This window comes from Amphiprion ocellaris, chromosome 17, assembly GCF_022539595.1.
Source record: "Amphiprion ocellaris isolate individual 3 ecotype Okinawa chromosome 17, ASM2253959v1, whole genome shotgun sequence".
Taxonomy (NCBI): domain Eukaryota; kingdom Metazoa; phylum Chordata; class Actinopteri; family Pomacentridae; genus Amphiprion; species Amphiprion ocellaris.
The window spans coordinates 14776645-14804140 of NC_072782.1; the positions used below are offsets into that span (position 1 = coordinate 14776645).

Sequence of the window (27496 nt, forward strand, 5' to 3'; positions counted from 1 at the left end):
ACTCTGAAAAGATTTAAATTGTGATGGCCTGACAAAAGAGTCAGAGGATCTCTGAAATGTTAGGGCTTGTTAGGTGCTCCTCGTTAGAAATGGCAAGAACCTACCAACAGTGGTCAGAGGAGGGATAAACCATAAACTGACAACAGTGTGGTGGGGATGTGCTCCATTTCACTCTGAATACCTCTCTAGTTTAGTCTTCTAAATATAAAGCTGTAGCCAGCAGCTGGTTAGTCTGACTTGGCATGAAGAGTGGAAACAGGGACTAGCAGCAAGCCTGTCTCTGTGTGAACATAACAAAATCTACGTATCAACTGGGGCTGAACAAAGAACTGATTTCAAATCTAATCTCGCAAAGGCTGCAATTTAGGATAAGTGAGGTGAGGCTATTCAATAATGAGACTAATGCTGTAATTCAACTTTATTTAATTTGTGCAGATTAAGGCTTTCAGCAGTTGTTTTGCGTGCCCATTAATCACTCTATGCTACATGATTCAGGACTGCATGCTGGGGTGCAACTGACTACGGCCCAGTCTCATTATCTAATAAACACACCTCACACATTGTGCAGCACAGCTGATCCAGGGTTTGAACTGTCGTGTCAGTGGATTAACAAATTCATGCCGCTCCCTTTGTGTGACAGTCACACTTTGATGGTGTCTCATGTGGCTCCATCACAGTTTTAAATCACAGCAAATGTTGAGGTGAAGCTTGACTTTAGAAAGTTCTATCTAAATGACTAGAGTATAGTCATTAACATGACTTTGCCAGGCAACCAGAAGGGACTCCAACAAGAAATGAGTAGATTGAGGTGCTGTTTTATCACTATGGTAATTTTTTTTACACAGAGGATGGACATATGGCTGGTACACCTCACATACAGTCATTTATGCAGACACAAGGACATATGAGCACTCTGATGCAAATGAGTTCACATGACTGCAGATTGCAGGTGCAGACACACACCCACAAAACTCACCCATAGGCACAAACAATATCCATCTAACACGCACACTAGCAAGCATGATAAGCCTGTCCAGTTCCTGGTGTGTTGACTTTAGTTGTGTTTGCACTTGAGATTAGCGACAGCAGGCAGCAACAGCACTAGCTGGCGGGTTATACGACTGTTCAGATGAGTTTCAGGCTACGTGCTCACAGGAACCTTTGCACTCTAACACAACTGTGAGCTTGGATTTACTGACAGACTGAAATTGCCACAAAACAGAGTAAAAACTATGGTTTAAAATGTCAGACCTGATCAGTTTGTGTGACACTGCAATTTCAATAAACTTGTATTAATCTTCTGACATCTGTGTGTTTATATTTGCAGAAAGTAAATGATTTTTGACCTTCCAAATGCTACAAATGACACACACTCTTCATCAGTGTAACAACTGGACACAGCAAACCTGAAAAACCCCAGCTACATGAACTGCAACTTTGCGTGCGGAGGCTGCAGCGTAATGGTCAGAGAATGTCTGTGAAGAAAATATGCCTTCAGGCTCTGCAGCAGGATCGAGTTCGTGGCTTTGGAAATGTCTCTTTGGATGGAGCTTGTTTAGGGTGAGCACGGGGACATCAGAGTATGTAAGACCCGACTAATTGTAGCGCTGAAAGGCAGGGTCTAGCTTCAGGGCAGATGATGGCAGCAGAAGCCTGTGTGTTTGTGTATGCGTGTGACACGATGCTGGTAGTGGAGACGGGGAACTCTCACCACCTGTCTGTCCATCCATGTGAGCAAAGACCGGCTGTCCCTTCGGTATATTTATCCACCTCACACACCAGGTTTAAAAAAAGAAAAAAAGCAAGCACAAGGCAGAACATACATGACAACAGACCAAAAAAATATATTATATAACTCTAATGCACAGTTGTCAAAATGAATGTATACACCATATGTTTTGAAGGTTGAAAACGTTTTCCTCAGCATTAACAGAAAATCACCTGATTGCGTTTTGTCAGAGTCTCAATATCAGTTCACTTTCAGTCTCACTAGGTTCTAAAACAGCTGAGGTGTGCAGCAAATCACCTCATTTCAGCTGAATTTCAGCAATCAGTGGATTTTCTCTTGGAGATTAAGCAAATCTGCACGAATGTCTAACATCAGGTTCAGAGCTTTAGTGAATTTCATTTTGCAAATTAGGCCTATAAGGAGATAAAAGAAAGCTATCATAGCTTGTCAGCTTTGTTATATCATTCAATTCTATTACATCTCCACTGTTTCTTTTTCTTATAGTACAGTATAAAATGCTTCACAAAAACAGTGAAGAAAATAGTAGAGGCATCTCTGTAGCACTACAATGCTTCTGCCATCATGGGATGTTGTGACACGACTTTATTAAAAAACTGTACCGATAACAACAGGCTGCAGATATAAATGCAGGTCCACTGCAATTTCTAATGTAATGTAATACACACATTCTAAAATGTTACCATTAGTGGTGCTGTGACAGCTGCATAGTAGCAATATTGCATGCACAACTTTCAGAAACATTAGCTTGTGAAAACTAAGATTGCAACTGCTCCTGATGTGAGGTGGGTGCTACTCTAAATATTACGCTACTGTCGGTCAAAATATTATGCATGTGCACGTGGGCATGAGCAGGTATGTGTGTGTTTACATTGAAACACATTCATTTGATTGATTTACTACTTTTAGTAACAAATTTGTCGTATTATCTACTAGAACTAGAACTATCGATTTCAAAATCACAATTTGAAACAATGCAATTAACAAATTACAAATGCTAGGATATAAATTATGCATCAGGGTGTAGTTTTTTATCATCATTATTATTATTATTATTCTAACTTGATCTTAGAATGTGCAATACTTAGATGGTGAGTCATGACTGACCTGCATGTTTATATCTCAGAATGTTCACAGAAAGGTCCTATTATTACATCAGCTGCCTGCTGATGATCACATGATTGCAATCCTATTACAAATTGGCCGCTGCTGACTTATCTGTCGGAAATCACACAACAGGTGAGCAGCCTTGGCGGAGTACTGGGCTCTCTGATTGCTTTTCTTGTTTTGTTATTGGAATTATTGTATTTATTGTATTTATTTATTTATTTATTTATTTATTAATATTAATTCACTGATTTCACTTAACACAGTCACAACCTTTGCAGTAACTGTTCTATCTCCTTTTTGTTTTTTTAAATCCCAATTAGATATTATCCCATAATTTTTCAGCCTTACCATCCACCATGTTTCTGGTACTGTGACATCCCAAGTTTGGTGCACTTACCAAGTTTCTACAACCACATATTTTGTAAAAACACAGATAAATTACTTCTGTGCCACTTTCTGGTCCTCCTGTGCCACAACACAGCAGATCAGACATTGTTAACAGATTGTGACTTATTTTGAAGTTACTGTTAATCAAGAAGAATGGGACCCCCGTTCCTCCTGGGTAAACAAAGGGTAGCTGCACTCTTTCAAAGCCGAGATCACATCTAATCCACTAAACATATAGGTCACCTACTACGCTCTTGTACATCTGCCATTAAGCTAGCATGAATACCTAGTGAAAACAATGCCCCCCATTATGGTTCATGCCTCCCGAAATACAGAACATCCCACATTCACACATGTGCCGGCCAACCGCCTGAGCCGTGCTATAGATCTGTAGCCCCCCTGGAGTTAAGCTGTGCTCTCATTTCTCCTCTGGATTTCTGGGACATGCGGGGTGTGTAATTGTTATGCAAAAATGTAATTCACTGATATTTAGGCTCTGTTCTTGATGGGTCCTGACTCCTTTTCAGTTCTGCATGGCCGTATTGTTTGATCATGCTCTGTGTTTTAATCTAATTTTGGGTCTACTGTAGGTTTAGAGCAGGAAGCCTCATTTATGCATTGTACACTCGTGTAGTCTGTTCTTCCGCAGCCTTCAGGCATGGGTAAGCATTTGTTATGGCTAGCTGCCAAAATGTGACTATTAGGAATTAATTGAGGAAGGATGACAATTGAGAGTAAAGAAGAACATTTCTGTTTTTCTAATGTATTTCTGCTGCTGCCAAACAAGTGGACAGCTGCCACAGTGATGTATGAATGAATGAACACGCAGAAAAGAAGAAAGGATGATAATAGCGAACACACATGCTCTGCAGCCTGGTGCCTTCATTGTGTTTCATTGTGTGATTTGGCAGTTCTCATCGGGTTTTGTTGACAAAATCCTCAGGCCCAGACAGAAACTGGAAGAGGTAATGTCAATATCCGTACACCAATATTTAAATATTTACCATTACGTAACTGTCTTTGCTTATAAAAACAGTTTTTCTTCCCATAGTTTCAGCAAAGTCTGAAGCATAGAGGCACAAAACTTAAACTTAACTCATGTAAAAATTCTTGTTGCACACTCTGACAGGTCTGGACCGACTCTCGACAGCCAAACAGCTGCTCCTGACTGAGTCATGAAAGTTCGCCGAGCTCTCGGCAGACTGACACAGACTCAGCAGACCCACACTGAGATGGCTGCAACTGAGAAAACATGAGTTTCCCTTCTTACTCGCACGGCAGACAGGAGTTTTCTCCTGAGATGTTCCAGACAGACGTGAGGACAAATGCAGAGAGAAAGAAAAGCTGAGGAAATCTGACTCTTGGCAGTCTGAGGAAGGAGGCTGCATCCTGACGGACATGTGAGGGAGGCTTAAAATCCCATTAGAGCCGATCAAAATTCAAAGGGAAGCATGCATAGCCTGCCCTCAGCCTAAAAATCTATTCCTGTCAGCACTGAGTAGATAGCCAGAGATGGGCTAAATTGAGACGGTCTATTTTGGTAGGAGAGTGAGGGGATGGAAATACAGCTGCACTAAAGAGAGGGGGGTCAAAAATAAAGAGAAAGGGGAGTGATGGAAGCATCGACAAGGGTGAGGAGGAGAAAAGCTTTAAAACGGTTTCCTTTTGTATGGAGACAGCAGCCTCCTGTAAATAGTACAAGTTTGTTTCCCAAGGAAATTCCAGTAGATACACATGTCCTTTTCTAAGGCACTGAGCCGTGGAAGACAGCGAATCCTTCCATGTGGGCGCAGCAACACCAGCCTTTGTTATTCAGCCTCGTTAATCGATTGTGGAGGTTGTTAGAATGCAAGAGGTCTCGCTATTAGGGAGCACTGGAGCTCACACACGCAAGCATACAAATGTGTCTGCGAACGCACTTGCAAACTTTCTATGCCACTGGACAAACTGAATGAAACAAATTCTTAAAAACCAACACAGTAGGACCGGTCAGCCATAATGGAGGGAACGTTGAACAAAAAAAGTACTCTGAAAAGATCCCCAGGACACAAAATTGTGTCTTTTCACTCTCTCGCTGTGGGAATGGCAGGTGTGAGAGTTTGTAAAAATGGCTTGACTCAACTAGCACAACTCCTCTGCTCTGTCAAGCCCAGATTCACTGTTTATTCAGAGATGATCAGGCGGCGCTGTCTGCTCTCCCTCTCGCTCCTCTCATCTTTGCTCCTGTTTTCTCACATTGACTGAGACTAAAGAGATTAGCCGAGGGAGATGAAACGACTACGGCTCTGCCAGCAACCACGCAACCCCTCTCGTTTCCAGGACTTCCTCCCCAACTCTTTCTCCCGCTGCCATCACTTCATTCCTCACTCTCTTTAATCACACTCAACTCCTCAGAGCCACTGCTCAGCGGCTCAGCTAAAAAGGGTTGCACTTTTAAATTAAAGGCAATGTCTTTGCTTTTGTAAAGAGATGAGGGGGGAAGTCAGGATGTCCAGTCAACATTCGTCTATACAAATTTAATTACTTTTTGGCGAACAAGCCAAAAACGCGCGTGCCTACTCTTAAACGCTCATGTGTTTGCATTCACACAGTGTCGGCACAGTGTGAGAGGGTTCACCCAAAAAAAGAAGCAGGAGGCACAAAAATGCCTCCCACGAGCTGCGCAAACAGCGGGAAGACGATCACTTCCATAAGATAGACTTTAAAGCAAGAGCATGTAACTTCGAAGAAAAAAGCATCTGACAAACAGAAAGCTTGATGCATAAACAATGCATTGCACCCTGGGGGTTTGCTGTGGCATGCTATTTTATGTTGGCTAACATTAGCTACAATCCACTCGCAATCTGCTACTAGAAATAGCCACCGTATATCTGATATTGCTGAACAGTTCACTTAATAACTATGAGAGCACTGTGGTATATTTTACCATGTGCCTAGAAACATTTCAGTGGCTTTATCTAGAGCCTGACTGATATATTGTTTGACTAATAGTCTTGGCCGACATTGACCTGTCACAGATATATCATCATAGGCATATATGTTGTCTGATATACAGCAAAATGTTTCTTTTTTCTTGATACAGAGCATAATGCAAAGAAAGTTTAAAAATTACATGAAGACACAGTTTGTCCAGAGGAGTACACTCACAATTCTCTTAGCTCTGTTTGCAGCACATGTAGCCGAGTATGACAATGGTGAGGGGTAGTTTTTGAAATACATACACACAGCTTTAAGTACCATTGACCATTGAAATAGCACTAATGGCTCCCTAGTTGTTCTTTAGAGAAGGACCTTGTTTTGAAATACAGTTGAGTAACATTTCCCAGATGACTGTCAAGTGGCAAGTCTTGCCTGCACTGACTTTGAAAACGTGTCCTTCTGGAGACTTTTCTCAAAAGCCTGTTAGTGCAATAAACTAAAACTGACCTTCTGTTTGCCAAATCATGTGTTTTAAAGCTCCAACTGCAAAGATGACAGGGCATTCTAAATTCTAGGGCTGCTGATGGTAATTATTAAAATGTGTTCACAACCATACCATAATGTTTCAGTGTATTACAACAACTCGTTGTCTTCTATATCGAACTTAATTGCTGCATCATGACGTCAGTCATTGGTCAAGTGCACTCAGCGCTAGGACTGATTGATTTGGGGAAAATACCTGATTGTGAATTTTTGACACATATTGCAATTTGACTTGTTAAAATCAAGCTTAGCTTCAACAGTCAATGTGTAACAGTTTTAAACCATGATCCAGCATTATCACGTGATATTATCAAAAGCGTGATTCACAAAAGGAGGACAGCAGTAATTTATAAAACCATTAACATGTGACATGTAACAGTTTAAACTCTGGGTAAGCCACTCTTCAAAATGTACAACATGTAGCTATTAAATAATGAGACTTTGTTAATGTCAGTGGAGCCACAGCATGCAAGCCTGAACCACATACCAGTCAGTGATCGATGGGCAACATTAAATAAGACTGAATTACTGCATTAGTCTCTAAATTTAATAGCTACGCCTCGTGTATCTTAAATTGCAACCTTTGAGATTTGTTAATTGCCTTGTTTCAAGCGGCAGTTTTGAAACCTATTAGATATTCAGCCCTACTAAGCGCCACTGCAGCACACTTTGACTCAGGAGAAGCAGAGTCCAAATGAGTTCTGTGCTTCAAAAGAGCAAAGGCTTCAAAAGTCTGGGAGTACTTCAAATTATCACAACACAGGAAGGTGGTTTGTACACAATGCAATGTATTTGTGATGTACTGAAGCAGCAATGTAGTGTAATGCAGGACCACCCCAAGAGAACACACACAGGATGTTGATCTAGATTTGGGAGAGCTTTTAAATGTCTTTGGTCCTTGTAACTGCTAAGTTTACTCATAATGGTCAAACTCAAAAATAAAATGAACTTAAATGACATGGTAAACTAGACTTTTTGGAGAAAAAATGTTGCTTAAAATAATAAAAAAAAATAGCATTTCATGGCAGTCCAACTAACAACTAAGCTCTAGTCATCCAGCGGTCAGTGGACTAACTCTGGTCTATAAATAGTAACATCTTGTAACTGTCAGCAGAGATTACCTTAAATACAAAGGGCAAATTAATAAATCAGAGGTTGTTTTTTAGAGATTGGGGCTTCCTATCAGCCAGAAACTCCCTTTTACATTCATCACATGAGACTCTAGCAAGCAGCATTGTGCTTTATCCTCATTAGCCATTCAGAAACAAACTCATTCTGTACATTAGCCTGAGAGTTGCAGCTTTAATAAACTAACTCATTCATTATTGATTCGGAGCTTTTTTTGTTTTTAGATCTGAGAGGAAGTAAACATATACGCAAGCCTATGCATGCATATGTGAGCACACACTCATAAATAAGCCGTAATGACTCGGCACGTGCATTTTTAAATAGATGCATCGCAAATAGATGCTGGTAAACAGACTTGACTTTGATGTAAAAACGACAACATCCCATGTATTTCTTCAGAGAAATAATCTTTTTCTTGTAGCAATCAAAAAAGCATCTCTCCCGCCTGCCTGTACCTGCTCCTGTTTAATGCGCTGCCTCTGCCTGCGGTGTATCAGTCTCATGATCATGTTTACTTTATAGCCTTATTGATTCGCCAGTTTGGGAATTGCAGGAAATAAGAGGCGCTATCTGCACACTCAGCCCATTCACACACATACAAAGGCTCATAAACTGTTGTCTCACTTTATCTCTAGACCTACTTTTGTGGATGGGTTCAGTCATGCTTCCACGCACACTTAAGCAACACAGCGGTCACCTACAAACCCAATCTTTAACCCTGCAGGAGCTAAAACAAAGAGACAAAATGGCAGAAATTTTGAATGCTTCGTATAAAAACTTGCATTTTTTTTTTAACACATAAACGCACAATACGGATCTTTAGTAGCTAAAAGAATCACACATTTACCTCCTGCATATTCACTCAGCCAGGACTAAGAGCCTTGTCGTGTCTGAACCAAGCTAGTCCAGTGACTCACACTTAAATTACTGAACCACCACAGCTGTCTGATTCAGCTCAGTGTTAGCTACCTGAAGGCCTTCTGGGACGAGGAGAAGGAAAAATGATTATACCATACCCATAGTAACACTGATATGGCTATACGGAAAAAAAAAACAATCATCACTGCGATATGATAAATGGAAAATTGGGGGAAAGGACGCTGGAAGACAGTAAACAAATAAATCTCAGAAGTATAAAAAAACCAGGATGATTTGAGACTATCAGCTCAACAGAATAATAATAAGCCACAAACTGAGTTTAATCAAAGGCAGCTCACACACACTGCGCTCCTCAGTTCCTCCCAAAATTAGAGATGGCAAAGACAAAAAAGGCAAGTCCACCTCACTCTTATTGCTGCTGCAGAATTCATCCGTGGCCTGCATTGTTTTCTTTCCAATGTCAGAAGTCCTGATCTGCTGTCCAGCCGCTGCATGCGTCACTACATTTTCAATGCAAATCTCACCTGACAGCAGAACACTACCATTGTAAAGGTAGTTTCTGTCCTCCATCACAATCCCAAGAGGACTTAAGATGAGTGTATAGTCAGTGTGTGTGTGTGTGTGTGTGTGTGTGTGTGTGTGTGTGTGTGTGTGTGTGTGTGTGTGTGTGTGTGTGTGTGTGTGTGTGTGTGTGTTTTCATCTCACCCTGATTCTCCTCATGGCCGCCACAATCTCCATCCGACTGTTGGGCCTCGGTACGTCCAGACTCCCCACGTACTGCAGCCACACACAAACAGGAAGAGCATCAGAGTCACATATCTTTGCATTCGCTGCAGCTGCACAATTAATATCCAATAATCATACATGGCACTGATATTATGTATGGAACCACACTCCTCAGCCATCCTCACTATGCATTGCTACTAATTAAAAACATTTTAAAAAGCACAGTGCAATCAACTCCAAAACTCCCACAGTGGAGGGTCCGAGACCCCACAGGAGACCTCCTATGAAAACGCAGCAAAACTAGGGATCATTTAAACAATTAACGTGTACTTTTATGTGCTGAGGCCCCCCCTCAGAGCAGATGTCTGAGGGGGGGAAGACCCACTTTTGCAATTCACGGCTAACCAAATGTTTTTTCCATTGCAATATGGTAAACCAGTGTGTGTCTGTTTAGGACAAATGTGTTTAATGCAGGCTACAGAGGACAAAGCCATGCCTTATTAATAAGCTCTTTGTGGCTTGCATATATTTGAATTCGTTGGTGTGTAATTAAGAGGCTCCGGGGACCATGTTGGCTTTGATGTTACTATTATTTTGATTACAGTAGTGTGAGAGTGTAAAATCAGTAACACTGACTTTAATTTAATGTTTACTTGGTACTGATGGGTTTTTTTTGTGTTTGTTTTTGCTTTTTTATAATCGCATTTGTATACTTATTTACTCATTAAGCATCTCATTGTGTATTGTTGAATTTTCACTACTACTGTATGTGTCCACGTGCATTTTCTTTCTTATGGTTTTATTGAAAAGTGTTTTGTGTCTCCACACCAACTGACCGGTGTGTGCCATTAATTTAGACCATGACTGTTCAAACTGAGCATGCTGCTTAATAAGAAGAGCTTTAAAAATGTGACATACAAGCAGCCATGTGACTCAACTTGGGACCTGTAACACTCCTTCATTTTAACCCTTTCTACTGCTGTGTTCTGTTGTCTGATCAACACTAAACATGCAAATCAGCTCAAGATTTGCAGATTTGTGTGTGTGATTTTAGTAGTTTAACACAAAATTGCACACCATTTGTGTAAATATCCAAGCAAAATGCCAAATATTTGCTTCTGCAAAGTGAGGAAGTTCTGCTTTTCTGGTTTCATATCACTGGAAACTCAAAATCTTTAAGTCTTTGACTGATATTCTGACAAAACAAAACCCTTCAATGTTACTCACACATCTGGAAAACAGTAATTTGCAATACTTTCTAACATTTTTTATCTGGAAAGCAATCTTTAAATCAGTTGTTCAAGAAGAAAATAATCATCAGTTGCATCTCTACTATAAAAAGAACCCTCTAAAAAACTGAGCCCTGTCTAGCTGCTTCCCTCAGAGGTTAATAATTCAGCAACTTGGGAAAAACCTGAAAATACACTCAGTCCACTTTTGAGCATCAAAAAATGGACGAGCTTTTTTTTTTTTTTTAAAGACTGTGCAATCAAAATGAAGTGGATATTCCTTAACATTTACACTTCCACTAACAAACCAGCCACATGTGTGAACAGGACAAGCTGCCATGTGTTCAAACTTCATGATGGATCCCAGCTGAGGGGCTCCAGTGCACCTGCCTCTCCAACAACACAACACAACACAACTGTGCACGGTTCAACAGGGTCACAATGAAGAGGAATCATCCTCTGGTTTCACCTTGGCTTGGAAATATATCCCATGCTGATAAGCTTCCTCGTTGTGCAGCGGCAGCCTCGAGTCCGCCACATCGTCCACCAGGTTGTACCTGTTCCTGGCGGGCATCCCGGGCTTTTCAACCGACCAAACACAGTTCAACAACTAAACGCACAAACACCGAGCGGCTCTGCGTCGCTACAATCCCCATGTGTGTGCGCAGCGCGGCTCCAGGAGTGAGTTCCCACTGGAAACGCAGTCCATTGTTGCTGCTTTGCGCCTCAAAAGGTCCCAAGAAGGACACAACTGCGCGCTCCTTTTTCTCCTCAGCGCACTTCAGGGTCTCCGTCCACATATGCGTCTGGTCAGGACGCACGGACGACTGTTTTTTTTTTTTTTTTTCCCCGGAGCCACAGGATCAGATGTTCCTTGTATTCCCTCCGCAGGTGATGTTGGCTGCTCGCTCTGGGTATATATTTTTTGAATCCCGTCCTGTTGGTGGCAACGCTGCACCCTGCCTCCCCCTCTCTCTCTCCCCACCTCTCTCTCCCTCTCTCTCCCTCCACAAAGCACAAAGCAGGTCCCTCATTGGAGAGAAGTTCCCAAGCATGATGCAACCCGGAGCTGGGAGGAGAGCCAGCCACCAAGTTAGTCCAGCCCTCAGGAGATGAACATTTGATACACTTTTTCCTGGGAGCTGAAGCTGGATTTACTGTGGGGGGCCCAGAAGAAAGACAATAAACAAGGAATTCTCAGCTTATTACGTTTAAAATGTCACATTTGATATATTTCTAGTGGTACATTTATTCAGGTGCTGCATGACTTTGACATAGTTTTATTTCTGAACTCTGAACTTCACTTTGTTTCTCTTTAGAGTAGCCATATTTTTGAATGTAGGACTTTGTATTTTTATGGGACACAAATCTAGTTTCACAAGAATGACTTATTTGAATACTTGAGCCTACTGAACACTACTGCTAATGTCCAAAAGGTCGAAATATATTACTATTATTATTATTATTATTATTACTATTATTACTATTAGTGGTAGTAGTAGTACTAGTAATACATTTTTATGGCATCTTTCAAACCCAGCTTGTCTTAATTTGCTTGCTAACTTTTTGGAGTAGTCTGTGATTTTACAATGCACTGTCACAGATTAAACCATTGCAAATTACATAAAGAAAAGTTAATTCAAACTCTTCCAGCTATCAAAAGTACAATTTTGATATTTAAAGTACATTTTGTCGTCACTACTTCTGTACTTTTAGCTCCATAAAATACTTCATTTTACTGCTTTTTGAGTGTAGGACTATTTTTATAGTCTAGTTTAGATTATTTTTTATGTGGCACTAATTCTAATTTCATATAGTAAATGCTCCAAATACCTCTCCTGCTACTGTCTATATCCCAAAAAGGTGTAAATATGACGACAATAATGCAAAATAATGCATGCGTGTGATCAGTTTTTTTCCACATATAATGCATTCTCACTGTATGAACTACTCCAAAATACATGTAGAAGTTATTTCCACATTTTTCAACTATTAGTATATCAGTAATACAATTTTAATATTTAAGGTATTGGTATTTTGTTGTCAGTACTTCTATACTTTTAGCTATTTTTATATACTTTATTTTAAAAAAGGACTTTATAATACTTTACTTTTTGATAATTTTATAGGGTACAAATTCTGGTTTCATGAGAGTAAATTATCTAAATACTTGTCCGACCATTGTCTCAGTCTCAAGAAGGTCTATATAATAAGACAATGAATAATAAATAACTGTAACTATAAATAATATATATATATATATATATATAAACTGCATTTATATAAACCAAAGTTAAGTGCTTTCTGACAAAAAAAATTAAGTTTTTACAAAGAAATAGCATCCGAAATTAGAAATATCACAAGCTAACATAAATTAAACTATTCCAAAAACAAAACAATTACCTATTTTGTCATTTCCAGATCCAGGCTACATTATTCCTTGTTGCGTCATTCTGTGACTCCACTGCAGGCCATCAGCCTCCGGCTATTTTTCTCAGCATAAAAGAGAGGTTCTTCCAGGTTTTATTTTGCCCTTCATGACCACATTAACATTTCACAATGCTGCTCCAGTGGCTGAGACTCACACAAACCTCATGTGCTCATTTTCATCATCCTTGGAGTTTTCCCACTAGAGCCCAATTAGTCTCTGAGCAGAGAACAAGACTTCAGTCACTGAACAGCCACTACTAACTACATGCACACAGTGACATCTCATTTTACACAATACACGGATGTTTGCTGGTCGTGAGGTGGAAACAATGCAGTGTTTAATCAAGCTTACACCTCTTGCTGTTGTCATATTACTGCTGCAGCGACAGGTATTAACGACATTGAGCAACATGTATGTACAAGCCCATAATACAATGGAAGGGTAGCATTTTAAAGCATCAATAATAAATACCATCCTATCTTTGTACTAGTAATTCATTACATAATTAAATTCTAGGTTAACTTCTTAACACATATTGCCATAATAATGTCATGGCGCCCTCTGTTGGTTACTCACTGTTGGTTTCTGAAGTTGAAATGCAACTTCAAAATGTTTTCTGATGTTTTAATATTACATATAAAGTCAAAGTCTTTGCCCTGAGTTGGTTACTTTGCAGCTGACAGGCAGCAGATGTGCTCATGTGGACTAATCTTTGAAAAAACAGATGAATTAGGATCTCTTAATATGAGAAAATGGCATCCAGGTGCCACAACTAATTCCCACTAATCTGCACTCAAAGGGCAAGATATGAAAACTGCAAAATAATCAGCTTATTAAGTGAAAGAAAACGCCTGGAGTCAACACAGGGGAGGGATAATGCTGACATAATGCACTTTTAATTAAATGGTGACAGATGGTTATCATTAACTTGATTAATTAAAGGGGCATTAGCCACCAGTACAAACTGCTTTAACCTGAGGCAGTCGAGTGGTTAGAGGACATACCACATGGGTGCAAAGGCTCTGAGCAGTAAATCCTGGGTTTGATTCCCTGCAGGCAAGACCAATGGCTGCATGTCATTCCCCTACTCTCTTCCCACATTTCCTCTCTCTTCACTGTCTGTCTGCATGCTGTGCAATCAATCTGTGCAGTTTAACAGTACATTCAGACAAACATAAAATATATAAAAGAATCCAAGCAAAAAGAGTGCAGCATGAAAGGTGTGGCTTATTTGTTTAATTGTCTTTGTGTGTAAAACTATAGGTAGGACTCAGAAGTTAAACAAAAAATAGCAGAATGTCCATCCATCCATCCATTATCTGTACAACGCTTTATCCTAATTAGGGTCGTGGGGGGGCTGGAGTCTATCCCAGCTGACTTAGGGTGAAGGCAGGAGACACCCTGGACAGATCACCAGTCTATCACAGGGCTACACATAGAGACAAACAAGCACACTCAGATTCACACCTACAGACAATTTAGAATTACCAATTAATTTCAGCATGTTTTTGGATTGTGGGAGGAAGCCAGAGTACCCGGAGAAAATCCACACGTGCACAGGGAGAACATGCAAACTCCATGTAGAAAGATCCCAGGCCCAGGCCGGGATGCAAACCAGGGATCTTCTAGCTACAAGGTGACAGTGCTAACCACTGATCCACTGTGCAGCCCCAGAATGTCTGTGTACTATAAAATGTAAATGAGGTATCTATTGACTTAAAGCATGTTTATTGGAAGTTAATCCTTAAGGGGGAGGTGATTTAAGTCTGAGTGGGTTCAATAAAAAGCAGGGCATTTCTGTTGTCCAGGACATTGGTTTATATTTGTTCTTAATCTGCTGGATTTTTTGAGATCAGCAAGAAATTTTTAATGAAACAGTTTGTCAAATACATTTTCTTGCTAGCAGACAGACACTGAACTCAGACAATTGATAATTCTCTGAGGTCTTCTTCTGTGTGGTAAATAATAACAAGTCTCTGCAGACCATGAGAGAGTATTCTACAATCAGTGGACTTTTGACAGCTCTTAAACCTAACTCCATCCCATCTTCTAACCCTAACTATATGTCATGGTTTTGTGATGTCCGCTGAATGTAGACTGTCCACTTTGATTGAAGAAAACCCACTCTTGTCCTGCAGACATCTCTACTTACCTCTGGGCTGCCAGCTGGTTAGCTTAGCTTAGCATAAAGACCTGAAGCATGGGGAAACAACTTGCCTGGCCATGTGCATCTGTTTCAGAAGTAAACTCTGTTCATTCACAAAGCTTTGTTTCTTTAATTTGTACAGAAAATATACATAATTAGCTGCTTTATGCTGGCTTTGTGCTATATGACTACATCAGGAAACTGAGCAATTACCTCACACCCAGCAGGGACTTCAGGAAATTACTGATAAAATCAGCTTCTTGTTTTTTTAAAATGATGAATTATTCCCCTTGGGGTCAAAAAGTCATTTCTTTTTCTTTTGCAAATGTCTTATGATCCATTATGAGTGTATATTGGAATTCAAAAATATGGTAAAATTGCACTGTAAACTTACTATCCATGGTGATCTGTTGACTCTTCATCATGATTAATGATGCCAGATAGTGATGGAAACACAACAGGCTATCTATAATCTATTAGCAATGCCTAGAAAGAGATTCCTATGTGGCTGTGTCAGGGTTACTTCTACTTATCTCACTGCAGTAAAATCTGATGGTTTCTTGTCTCATCATCTATTTATTTTTTTTTTCAGTTGGAATCAACCACCAAGAAGATCTGGTATGTTCTGTCTTCAAGGAAAGTAATGGATACAGAACAACCTTTAGCAGAACCTGACTAGAACACACACTTACTAGGGTGAGTAATAGTGTTCAGACAAGTTCACAACAATTCCAAAAACTCAAGTATGTGCAGTACATCCAAATAAGCAGAATAGAAAGTCATATTTGTTCACAGTAAAGCAAGTCTGACTGTCTCAAAAACTTCAAAAGACAGATTATTTCCATAGCAACTTGGTCGGATGTCTTTCTGATGCCATGGTACACCTTAGAGAAAAATGGGAAAAAATGGTACGTCAAGTCAGACTGATTTCACTATTCATCACTAAAAGAATGAACCCTGCATCACACCTAAAAACAATCAATCACAAACACAAATTCAACAAAGTATGCAAACACAATATGAAAAATGACAAACCGAGGGCAGCCTGGATCTCTGTGATGCAAGAATGACATGTTATTACAAATTCCTCCGCACTCATGGCCTGAAATACTCTTTCAGATGTTGTTCTTTGATGATTAATAAAAGCAAAAATGAAAGAAAATTCTTGACACCCAGAAGTATAAACCTTTAAGACGATTCATCCAGTGCATAACACAGGTGAAGGAATGCCTTTAATGTAGCTTCATACTGAGAAGAAAGATGTTAAAAAGGTCTTATGGCAAGTAGAAAGTCAAAGTATACCAAATAGAGGTGAAAATGTTTGAATGTGATGAATTCATATGATAGCACGAGCTGTGTTCTCTGAACAAATGCGATGAAAAGCTTTATAGAAATCCTCAAGGTTATTTGCTCCGATAGCAACTCAGTGCGATTAATCACAGGTCTGGTTTCAAGTACTATTCGTGTCACAAACACTGTTTCATACACAGAGGGAAGAAAAATATCACACCGAAAAGGACCATCTCTGAAAGAGCTTAACCACAAGTACAAATGCATAAAACATAAGGATGTATCAAGTGTGAAAGATCCGACAAATATGCACGTTTTCAAAGTAAGACAAGACAATTAATAGATTTCCAAAAGAAGCCAAACCTAGGTCTCAAAACATTATTTAAAGTTTTCCTCCTGTTAGAGATACGCTGCAATTATTGCAAACTGGATGTTTGTGCAGGATGATTTAAGTGCAGACTGTGACACCAGAAGTTCTTCTCAACTTATGGTGATTTTCAGTTCGAGATGTGAGTGTACAAGCAGCATTTGTGATATCACAGTTCTGCAAGTGTGTTGTAGAGATTAACAGAAATTTGAATTTCAAGTCATAAAGAAGAAATGAAATGAGAAATATGGGGGATTTTAAAATGCCGAGACCAACATGAATATAATCAGAACCATCATGACACATTCTTCACTTATTTCATCAGTGAGACACGTAGCACAGAAAAGTGTACATTGATGTTAGCTGTTATTTTAAAGCATTTATCAATACACATCTCTAATGGAAGCCACACTAAAAATCACAAGAGGGACAGGCTTTGTCTCTTAAAGTCATATTGAAATGAAATTTCTTGCATTTATTATTATCTAACAGCAGACAATACTTCAATGTTATTCTATCAGAAGGACCAATCATTTCCTACTTAAAACCCTGTACAAATGTTTTGCTCACTTGTTGCACCTCAGATTCAACCACAGAACACCTGAGGATGATGTGTTTTCAGTCAATTTAGACTAACAAATAAACAAACATGATTTCTTTCCCATAAAATATTCTGGGTGTTGATTATTACAAGTCTTTGTTTATAAAAACCCAATAGGTAAACAATTCAAAGTAGTTTCAATTAAGTGAAATGATATTAAAAATTAAATGCTAAAATTGCAAATGTGTGTTTTATGCTTATTTTCGAGTAAATTGAACATTTTGGTTAAGCATTTTAAGCTGCTGCCATTAGCTAATTAGAACACAAGGATAGGATTTGCAGCCATAGTATTGAACTATTTAAAATTCTGCGTCTAATTTTGCAGCAATCCGTCATATATGACATATTTAAAAATGATTTAAAAAAATACTCTTCAAACCATGAATATCTGTACACTTTTTGTGCTCATCTGTCTAGTAGATGTTGAAATATTTCACTGAATAAGTGAAAAATGGAGCCTGCTGGTGGTGCAGGACAAAAAGTCAAGGGATCAGCTGCAGTCAGTAGAATTGATACTTTAAGACCTTGAAAATCTGTACAAAATCCCAAGGTAGTCTAGTGCACGAGTTCTCAAGATATTTCACCCCAAACAATAAATGTAAAACCAAGAGAAGAAATGTCAGGGGAGGCCCAGCCAAATGCAACACGCCAACACCATGGTGGTAGTAGCAAGTTTGTTTATTTCACTAATTCAGAAGAGGATCAGGATTCACATCACAACACACATTGTACACATATCCCTTACAGCAGAAGATACACTCAACGCCCGCGGGTGGAATACCAGTCAATTCATGAGTCTCGCTGGATGTGACCGCATGAAAAATAACGAACTGGTGGATGGCTGGCTGTGGATAAGGAAAGCAACGTGTTAAAACTGTAGTGTAGGCGTGTGTAGTGTTAAATCTGTAGCATATCACTGGTGTGGATGTAGTGTTTAAACATTTGTGAATGCTGGTTGTGCACGTTTTAAATGCATCACAAATGCTTTTCCATTGGCTCAAGTGTTTTCATAGTCGTGCTTATGGTAGTTCTATGTTCTATGCTTAAACTACTCCCTAAGTATGATACCTGAGAGCTGGTGGTAATGTGTGAATAATCCACTCAGTCACTGGCCGGCTAGTTATAGAAAGAGCAGTAAGAGGTATGTGTAAACAGTTATTCCAAAAGCATCCTTTTTACTGATGACACAACGGAGGCAAGGCAACAACAAAAAAACCACAAACGAACTGTACATTGCTCTCCACTGCCTGCCTCATTTGAGTGACAAAGGTAAACCATGGCTCTGGTGATTGTGTGGGATACAAACCAATTAGTCCCTGAATCAAGACACTTCCCCTCTTTAAGTTGTACATGTGTTTTGGTGGAGCGTACTAATTAAGACTTACACTAAACATGGAATAATCAACAAATATTCAGTAACAGGTTTGAAAAGAAAAAAAATGGTACAAAAGCTTTTAGAAATGAGTGTACATTCCATTTTCTCATTACATAATGTACCACAAAAATCTGCAGCCACGACTCGGCTACCAATCGCGTGATCATGAAGAACTATCTGAGCTGAGCCATGCACTGAAAGCTACCCAAAGTTTAGTGCAGGTAACGGAGCTTAAACCAACTGAAAAAATGGATATATAAAAGCATAAAACCAAAATAAAGATAAAAGGTCTTCATCTTTGGGTATACCAAATACATTCCCCTCTGTTAAAAATATCCCTACTGCCTATATATGTTTACAGACGCACTCAGGCTGCAGTTCAGAGTTGTGTGTGCACAGCGGGTTTGAAGCTGTAATACCAAAACCACTGTGCTCATTGCCATATGCACTTAGTCTGACTCACAATAATTGACAACTAATAAAAAGATAGGATTTTTTTCCCCACGTTCTTGCTTAAATTAAACCTTAAACCATCACAAAGTAGTCCATGAAGTAAAAACATTCTGGGGCTCAAACACGATTAAAACATTAAGGAAACACTTGAGGTTATTTACACATCTGTGGTGTAGTGGACAACACAAAGAAAAAAGATAAATTAATAATATAAAACAAATAACAAATACACACGTGTCTACTGTTTTTCATCAAAAATGAAGTTAAGCCTCGACTGAGTTCAAACTTTTAAGATTTCCAGTCATATGTGAATACAGAACTTCAGTGGCTCTACTTTTTCACTCTCACACTAGCTGTAACAATGAAGAAACGGACCTTTTGTTGAATAAATGATTGAGAGTTGACTGAGAAACAGAAAGTCTGACTGACAATTCAGCTCTAGCACTTGGAGACAGCAGCCCGACTTGTGTTGTAATTTCAAATCTGAGCCTCTTCTTTTGTGAAACACAGCTTTTTACCTGGCTATATTGTGATTATTCGTTAGTGTTTAATGTCTTTATTTTTTTGCTGATGTGTTGTGCTGCTGAATTTTTTTTCTCCACGCTTTACCAAACACTTACTCTGGTAGCACGGCTGTTAAAGTGACATGACCAAAAGCAGTACACAAGCAGCAAGTCTGAGCATTATTTGACCTCTCTTTATCTCAATCTGTCACACAACTCTGAATCACAGCCTCAGAGTCCGAGTGAATAACCTGAAGTCAATTATGTACATTTTACAATCACATTAATTTCTACTCAGAATTCCTGAAAAGGCTTTTGGGCTTCAAAGATGTACATCAAAAATTTTCCTGCCAACACAGCAACTGACAGAAGCAACAAACAGAAACAAATGAGAAGCACAACCCATAAGAAGAATTAAAAACATAAAAACAAAACTTACAATGTCAGGTAGCAAGTCACAAATGATAAATCCTGTTTACACAGCAGGTACCAAATAATGGGCTGAATCCACTATCAGTCAGTTTGGATACTATTAGCTCAGGACAACACATATTTAAAGTAAATAAATAAACTCAGTACAACTGTTATGTAGTGACATAACTGATAGTGGGGAAAGGAGTGCGGGGGAAGAGGTAATGATGGACGGAGGACAGGGAGAAAAATTCAAGTGTAAGAACTGAGAAGAGGGGATGAGGAGGGGAGAAAGGCAGGTGTCTCACTCCGGAGCCCCGTTTGTCGTTCCTGTCATCCTCTCTTCATCCCCCTGTTTCTGATGCTGCAGCCTGGCATAGGTCACTGCATCTCCCCTGGGAGGAAAAGAACAGGAAGACGGGATGCGAGAGAAAGATGGTAATAAAAAGGTTATGTTCAGGGAGAGGTGAGTAGAAAGAAAAAGCAAAGGGGACAGTGTTAATTAGAGGGTCATTACACGACTCACTTTGTCAGAAGTTAATTTACATGAATAAAACAACTCATTAGGGTTGTTAGAATTCAAATTAAAATCATGTTAACTGATTATAATATGGTGTACTGCATTTAATATGAGAGCCTGTGTTAATGTGATTTAATGGGAGTGACACATCAAGAGATATGAGTAATTACATAATCTGAAGAGTTTTCATTTTTTACATTTTTTTTCCCCTAATTTTGGTGATTTACATGCAACTGACTACTAGCAGACATCTTACTTTTTGCCTAAAGATGCAAGGCCGTACAGAACTCCTGTGGCAAAGGCGATGGCATTTCCAAACAGGGTTGTAAAGGAGAAACTCAAGAACACAGGAAACAGAGCCATCCTATTCCGTCAAGGTGAGAGCAAACAAAACACATCAAGTCAGTAAATCATATTAAGTACATGCTAAATATAATAGACACCCATTCCCCATAGTATGTCCAACAGAAACTCACAGTCATAAACATGATTTTTCATAGAGTTAAGTATAGCCTTCACCATTACAAACCACAGTTGTTCTCACCCGCAGTAGAAGAAGGCTTTCTGCCAGGGCTTGAGTTTGTCTGCACGGGCTGCTACAGCATTAGCAAACTCTATGAACTGGCAACAGAACGGGACTTCACAGAGGAAGAGCACGAAGGCATTCAACCTTGAGACAGGAGGAGAGAACAAAAAGACATCAGTGAATTATCCTGAGTTTAAATGCAGCACCTGATGGAAAAAAATGATTATGCTGTCACAGAAATGGAAAAATTGTTTCTACAGTAAGCTGGTCAGTGAAATTGAGTAGCATTTACTTTAATTATCAATTCATCTGCCAACAGCAGAGAAACAAATCATAGGTGGCTTTGCTGGGGCATGTTCTAAAAGGTTCTACTTAAAACCTGAACAATCAAGGAGGTCTTTGGCACATGTTCATGACAGGATTTTCTCCACATCTTCAACATTTGAGCAGCAGGTGTGGCTACCTGGCTATGTGACACCGCTGCTCACAACTGATGCAAGATACAAATAAAGGAATATAAATGAGCAGGAAAAACAAGTCATATGATATAACTATTACAAAAACCGGAAACCTGTGCTGTCTGTAAGGCTTTGATGGGTCTTGATGTTTAAGATAGTTTGTGACTTCTAGTTCAGTTTAACTTGGCTAGAACCAGCTCTCAGTGGTGTCAGTAAACACAACACCCCAGCCAAACTGTAACATAAAAAAAAAAAAAAACTACTGACTTCTATAGTTTTATTGTGCCACTCTGGTCTGACAGCATCAGGAACATAAAGTAAAAGAGTCCTGGCAGAGTTGAGCACTCTGTTTTGAAGCCTGTCTAAGCTTATGGAATGTGAATGATCTAATTTATGCTTACTACATTAAAGAAAAGTGTGACTGTGTTGAGGACTTACACCATCCACACTCCAGCAGCAATGTTTAAAGGGTTCACAGTGACACAGTTCCACACTCCTGAGACGGCACAGGCTGCAAGATTTAGACAAAAGATAAATTGTTGTTATGACAAAACAGATGGCAAATCATGGCATTATACATTCTCAATCCTCACTGTTAGCTATTAGTATTTACTTTATGCTATGCATCATATGAAAACAAATATATTTAAATTAAGGATGTGGCTGATAAAACAGTCTGTTCAGCCACTCCTGTGTTGAAAAAACATGGTAACCACACAGTAAATGTACACACTTCTTGGTGAGTAATGCCTTTAGAATATAAACAACATGAGAATATGTGAGCAAAACACAGTTCTACTTTGCATTATTTCTGAAGCAGTCAAGAAACATCTGAAAACGGTGAATAACACGTTCAAATCCATCACTCCTATCTGCTGTAGATGCAAAAGCTATTATGAAACATGACTGGCCTGAAAATTAATTACCCAGATCAAATTTGGAACACAAATTAAAACCGTGTCAAAATCAAAGCAGGGCACATCTTTCATGTACAAGATAATTTGTTTCAGACAGACTTCAGGGAATTTTGAATAAAGGCCCTTTTCAGCTTTTGCCATGCCTGTGATTTGTTTTGAGGATTTCAATACTTTCTCTGCACATCTTTCATATCTACATGTTGTGGTAAATGTTGCTAGATACACAAGGCCAATGGGACCAGCTATATACCCACTGTCTGAAATATGTGTACACTGTAATATGAGATGGGCTGCAAGTATATGAATACAAGTTAATAAGTAAACGGGCCACCTGTGGTGTGTTCATAGGTTGTGCAAAAGCTGCAAAAAACCTTTGTGAACGTACTAGGCTAGCATATGAAAATTTTAGGCAAGTTCTGAAATAATGTGCGATTTGGCATCATCACACTCTGCAGAAGTGTGTCATGCAAAGCAATTAACACACCAGTCGCAGAGGTGTAAAAAAACCCCCCAAAAAACAGCGGTTTTATTTGCAATAATGTAATGCAATCTACCATAGTCACAAAAAGTGAGATTTGCATACACAAAGTTTACATAAACATAAGGCTAAAGTGAGAGCATAAATTCTTTTCAACTGCATAAATAATTTGTTGACAAATACATTTTCTTGTCAACAAACTTCGTACTGTAAACACTCTGAGGTTTTAAATTGTCGAACACAAATACCTCTTATAGGTACGGTTGTGTTCCACTACAACTAGTTATTATTTTTCTTATTAATTATTCTGCCAATTATTTTTAATATCTAATCCTGCTGACACAATCTTCAGTTTATAATGAAGGAAGACAACATAAACCAGCAATATTCACATTTAGAAAAACAAAATGGAAGCTGCTCTCTGTCAAGTTTTTCAAATTCCTTAATCAAATTATTGCTCATTATCTGACAATCAACACTAATCAAGTCTAAATGTTTTCATGACTGACAAAGGAGATATGGGACAAACACACGTCTCACATTACACTTTTCATACTGTCATAAGCATTTTTCAAATTTCGCATTGCAAATATTCATGATATTGCGGTCTTTAATGAGGAGATGTGAGTTTATGTTCCACAAAAATGCTAAAACACAGGTTTTTTTTTTAACTTTTAACTATCAATCCATGCACTAACACCAAGTATTGCACTTTCTATTTGTCACATTTGTACTTTACATGGCTATTTTCTTTATATGGCCCTACAATTCACAAGTACAATTAAAGTGGATTAACAGAAGCAGAGATTTTACCTTAATTTTTCATTAAATATGCCTGAAACACAGCTTCTCAAATTTCAAGATTTGCTATTCATTACTAACACTGTTAATAATATAAAGGGCTGAGCAAGCCTGATGAATTTCTACAATCACGAAATCCTCATCAACAAAATAACCAACAGATTATGCAACAATGAAAATAACTGGTAGTTACAGTCTCATAAATATTGTCGAAATTAGCTTTACAAATCCCACTGGAAATGCAAAATACTGCTTAAACACATGTATCAGTAATAGTAATGTGACGATATAATTTCCACTGTATAGCATACCAGTCACATTAGGCATACATCTCCTTTGAGTGCTTTTACTTTTAATACATTAAGCACATTTCCCATGTTATACTTAGGTGACTTTAAGTAGCATTATCAATTCAGGTCTTTCACGTGTAATACAAGTAGTATTTTTACATTATGATATGAACACTTTAAATTATGTAAAGGATCTCAGAACTCCGTCCATTACTGCTGTTAAGTATGATCTTTTGCTTTTGACAGTTGACATCATGCAGTATTTTCAGGCTAAAACTCCAGAGTGAGATAACAGGATAAATATGTGCGTCTCTGTGCACCGGCCTGACTGGTCCACACTGTCACAAACAGTGGAAGAACCACGTAGCATATCCAGCCTCCTCAATAATACAGAACCCATTGAATATGCAGCAGTTAATGTGATACAGGCACTGTGACTCTGGTGTCACTGTGAAGGAGAGACGGCTAGAGAGGTGAGGAAGGCAAGTAGTTCTGCAATGCTACTGGAAAACTGCAAAGCCAGCAGTTATCATCACTTCTGTCTCACATTGAACTCCTGTGGGGAGTACCTGACTGTGTGTTCATATCACAGAGTTAATTTAGGAATAACAGGCTGTAATGGAGGGAGCACGCAAACAGGCGGTGCCCAGCAGTGGCTGCTGCAGTGAGGGGACAATGAACGGTGACAAAGCTTTTGTTTAGTGGCAGGGCTATTGAGGTGTGGTATACCCACAATCAGACACATGGTTTTCATGATACTAATCTCATGCCTTTTCTATTCTGGATTTGCTTTGACTCTTACAGAAATATAGACGAAAAGACTTCACTGATCAAATGGTATTAAGGATGCTGACAAGCCAATAAATTCATCTGTCTGTTGAGGAAAAACAACACAACTAAATGTGGTTGTAACCTGTCAAACAGCCCATTCAGTAATCAGATTAACTAACATTAAACATGCAGCTACACAAAGCCATGGCAGGATTTGGGTTTCTGTGAATGTATCATATATTTACCAATGCAGAGACACAGAAAATAGACTTCGGCAACTACTTACATATTCCTCCCAAAACCCCAGCGATTTTGCAGAGCCATTTGTACCACCAGGTCATGCCATCATCTTCCGGGGCTGCTTTTGTGGGCGCTGCGGTCTCTTCGGTGCTCATTGTGTGTGTTTTCTAGCTACGTTTGCGAAAGCTCCTTAAATCCAGTATTTACAGATGTCAGCCTGAGACCACCCAGCGGTATCTGAATTTAAGTTAGCGAGTCGCCTCAAACTCACTACTAACTAGCTTACTACGCAACCGAGGTCCCTTCTGGTAACACTACATATGATTCCAACTTTCTAAAATCTTTTTAAAATCCTTTTTCTTTTGTCTGTTCGTGTTGCGGCCGCCTGATGTTACCCGCAGCTTTTCACACGGCTTCCACCGTCAGTCAGTGCCAGCTAACCGGCTAGCAGATGCTAACAGCACCGCCACCAGCTGCCGCTAGGAGTGGATATCGCCGCTGCATATGTCCTCAACTTTCTACCAATGTTGTAAATAAACAACAACAACGACAACAAATATCTTCGGCTCCCTTTCTACTAATTTAGAAGTATCCACGCGGTTTGTTTGGGATAAATTAGCAGCTCCGTTGTTCTCCTCTCTGGCTGTTCAGCCGATGTAAGCGGTGCATTGTGGGAGGGATTTGATGTGCGTCATTTTTTGTTTACATGCGGGGAGTGTTAATATCAGCAGATTATGTTGTAAAGGAATATTTTACCACACACCTGCGTTTATCTCAGTACAGATAACAGCCTTTAGCTAAACTTCTGGCGATGTAATATTTAGATATTAATGTACATCATGATTTTTCAGATGTGTACTCTGGTTCTAGGACTCTACAGCCCCAGATTGTAAGTTTCATGCAATATAATAATTAACTCCAGTTAAACAAAAAGTAACCTTTGATAATAAAAAATTAAACAAACAAACAAACAAACAAATAGTCTACAAAAAAAATACCGTGGCAAAAAAAAGGAACGTGGCAAAAATTTCTGGACAACAAAGCCATACATCTGGGTCCGTGTATGGATCTGGTAATTGGATTTTCCGTTCTGAAACGGGTATTGAAAAACAAAAAACGAGTGGTTATTTGATTTTCGTTTTAAAATACAAAAATTAAAATTAAAATACAAGGCGTTTTTCCTTTTTATGATCAAAAAGGGATATACGATTTTTAAAAAAATGCTTTGATTTTCGTTTTATATTTAGAATAACAAGAAAGTAAAATCAGTAAGAGACAGAAACGAAAAAAGGTCCGTTTTTCATTTTCTGAGACCGGAAGTGGTCATCAGCAAGTGTGGAGCCAAACAGAGTACGGTGCATAGACTGTATATACATTTTTTTTCGTGAGTTTTCATGGTCAAAATGAGAGATTAGGTGGCCGATCCTAAAATAAATCAATATTGAATTTTATATAGAGCGTGAAAGTTTTGCGAAGCCGGGGGGCGGGGCTACTTGATTGACAGTCCAGTCTGGAATGATTGACAGGACCTATGGAGGAGGCGGCCTAGACTCTGCGCTCCTCGTTTGGATTAATTCTGATATAATAACTGTTGGTTTATTTATCGGTGCAGGAGCAGAACATTTTCCACAGACAGTTTTCCTGCCCGTTGGCTTGCTTTAACCAGTTTTCTGCCTTCGGCTGATTCTACCAGCAGACACTGAAAGGACTCTGAGAGTTCTGTAAGTAAATGTTTATTTTCGTATCGGTGCCGCTTTTAATGCACTTTATATGCAACTTTAGTGTCAGAAGTAATGTGTGCCATGCACTCTAGATGTTGGTGGAGTTTGTTTCAGTGTGTGTTGACCAGAGAAGAAAGTTAGCATAGTAAATATTAACTTTAATGTTAGCGATGATAACCGAGCTAGCTGCTTAGTCGTCTGATTAAAGCTAACGTAGCATCAAGCTAATGTGTTGAGTTTCATGTAAACAGCTGAAGTGTGTTGTGTTCCTGTAATGTGGTTCATTAAGTTCATAAAACTGTGGCTGGTTGACATTAATGTAACGTTCAGGAAACTTAAATGTGATTAAAACGATAACGTTAATGTTCTAGTTGTCAGTAATCAGCTTTAATTTGACACTAAAACAAACTCTGATAGTTTTAAATAACATCAGTTTCATTAATTTGTTGAAAATTGTCTCATTTGTTGTTGTGATGTTGCTGCTGATTCATTAAAAGCAGGTGATCCGTGTTGAAGATACATTTAGTT

At 39.0% G+C, this 27496-nt stretch overlaps 2 protein-coding genes across 4 annotated transcripts in view; both read right to left on the minus strand.

Moving 5' to 3' along the window:
• The window catches only part of si:dkey-34e4.1 (carboxyl-terminal PDZ ligand of neuronal nitric oxide synthase protein), a 71314-nt gene extending 59547 nt beyond the window's left edge, over window positions 1-11767 (minus strand). The window contains exons 1-2 of one of the 2 annotated variants that reach the window (XM_023296929.3): window positions 11139-11764; window positions 9420-9491 (exon numbers count right to left, since the gene is read on the minus strand). In XM_023296929.3, coding sequence (XP_023152697.2) covers window positions 9420-9491; window positions 11139-11243 — 177 coding nt within the window. In that variant the 5' untranslated portion in view covers window positions 11244-11764. Of the gene's footprint in view, window positions 1-9419; window positions 9492-11138 lie in introns of both variants that reach the window. The other variant, XM_023296930.3, reaches the window with a different exon arrangement.
• Window positions 11768-18164: 6397 nt separating this feature from the next.
• On the minus strand, window positions 18165-25920 carry cacfd1 (calcium channel flower domain containing 1). Of its 2 annotated transcripts, none has more exons than XM_035942297.2 (5): window positions 25294-25918; window positions 22189-22261; window positions 21311-21436; window positions 21023-21130; window positions 18165-20641 (listed from the first exon to the last, which is right to left on the minus strand). In XM_035942297.2, the coding sequence occupies exons 1-5, from the start codon at window positions 25400-25402 to the stop codon at window positions 20551-20553; spliced, it is 507 nt and encodes a 168-aa protein (XP_035798190.1). In that variant the 5' UTR covers window positions 25403-25918; the 3' UTR covers window positions 18165-20550. The 2 variants fall into 2 exon arrangements, with proteins under 2 accessions (XP_035798190.1, XP_054860057.1); XM_055004082.1 differs by lacking the exon at window positions 18165-20641 and adding an exon at window positions 20663-20883 and having other exon boundaries at window positions 25294-25920.
• Window positions 25921-27496: the final 1576 nt, after the last annotated feature.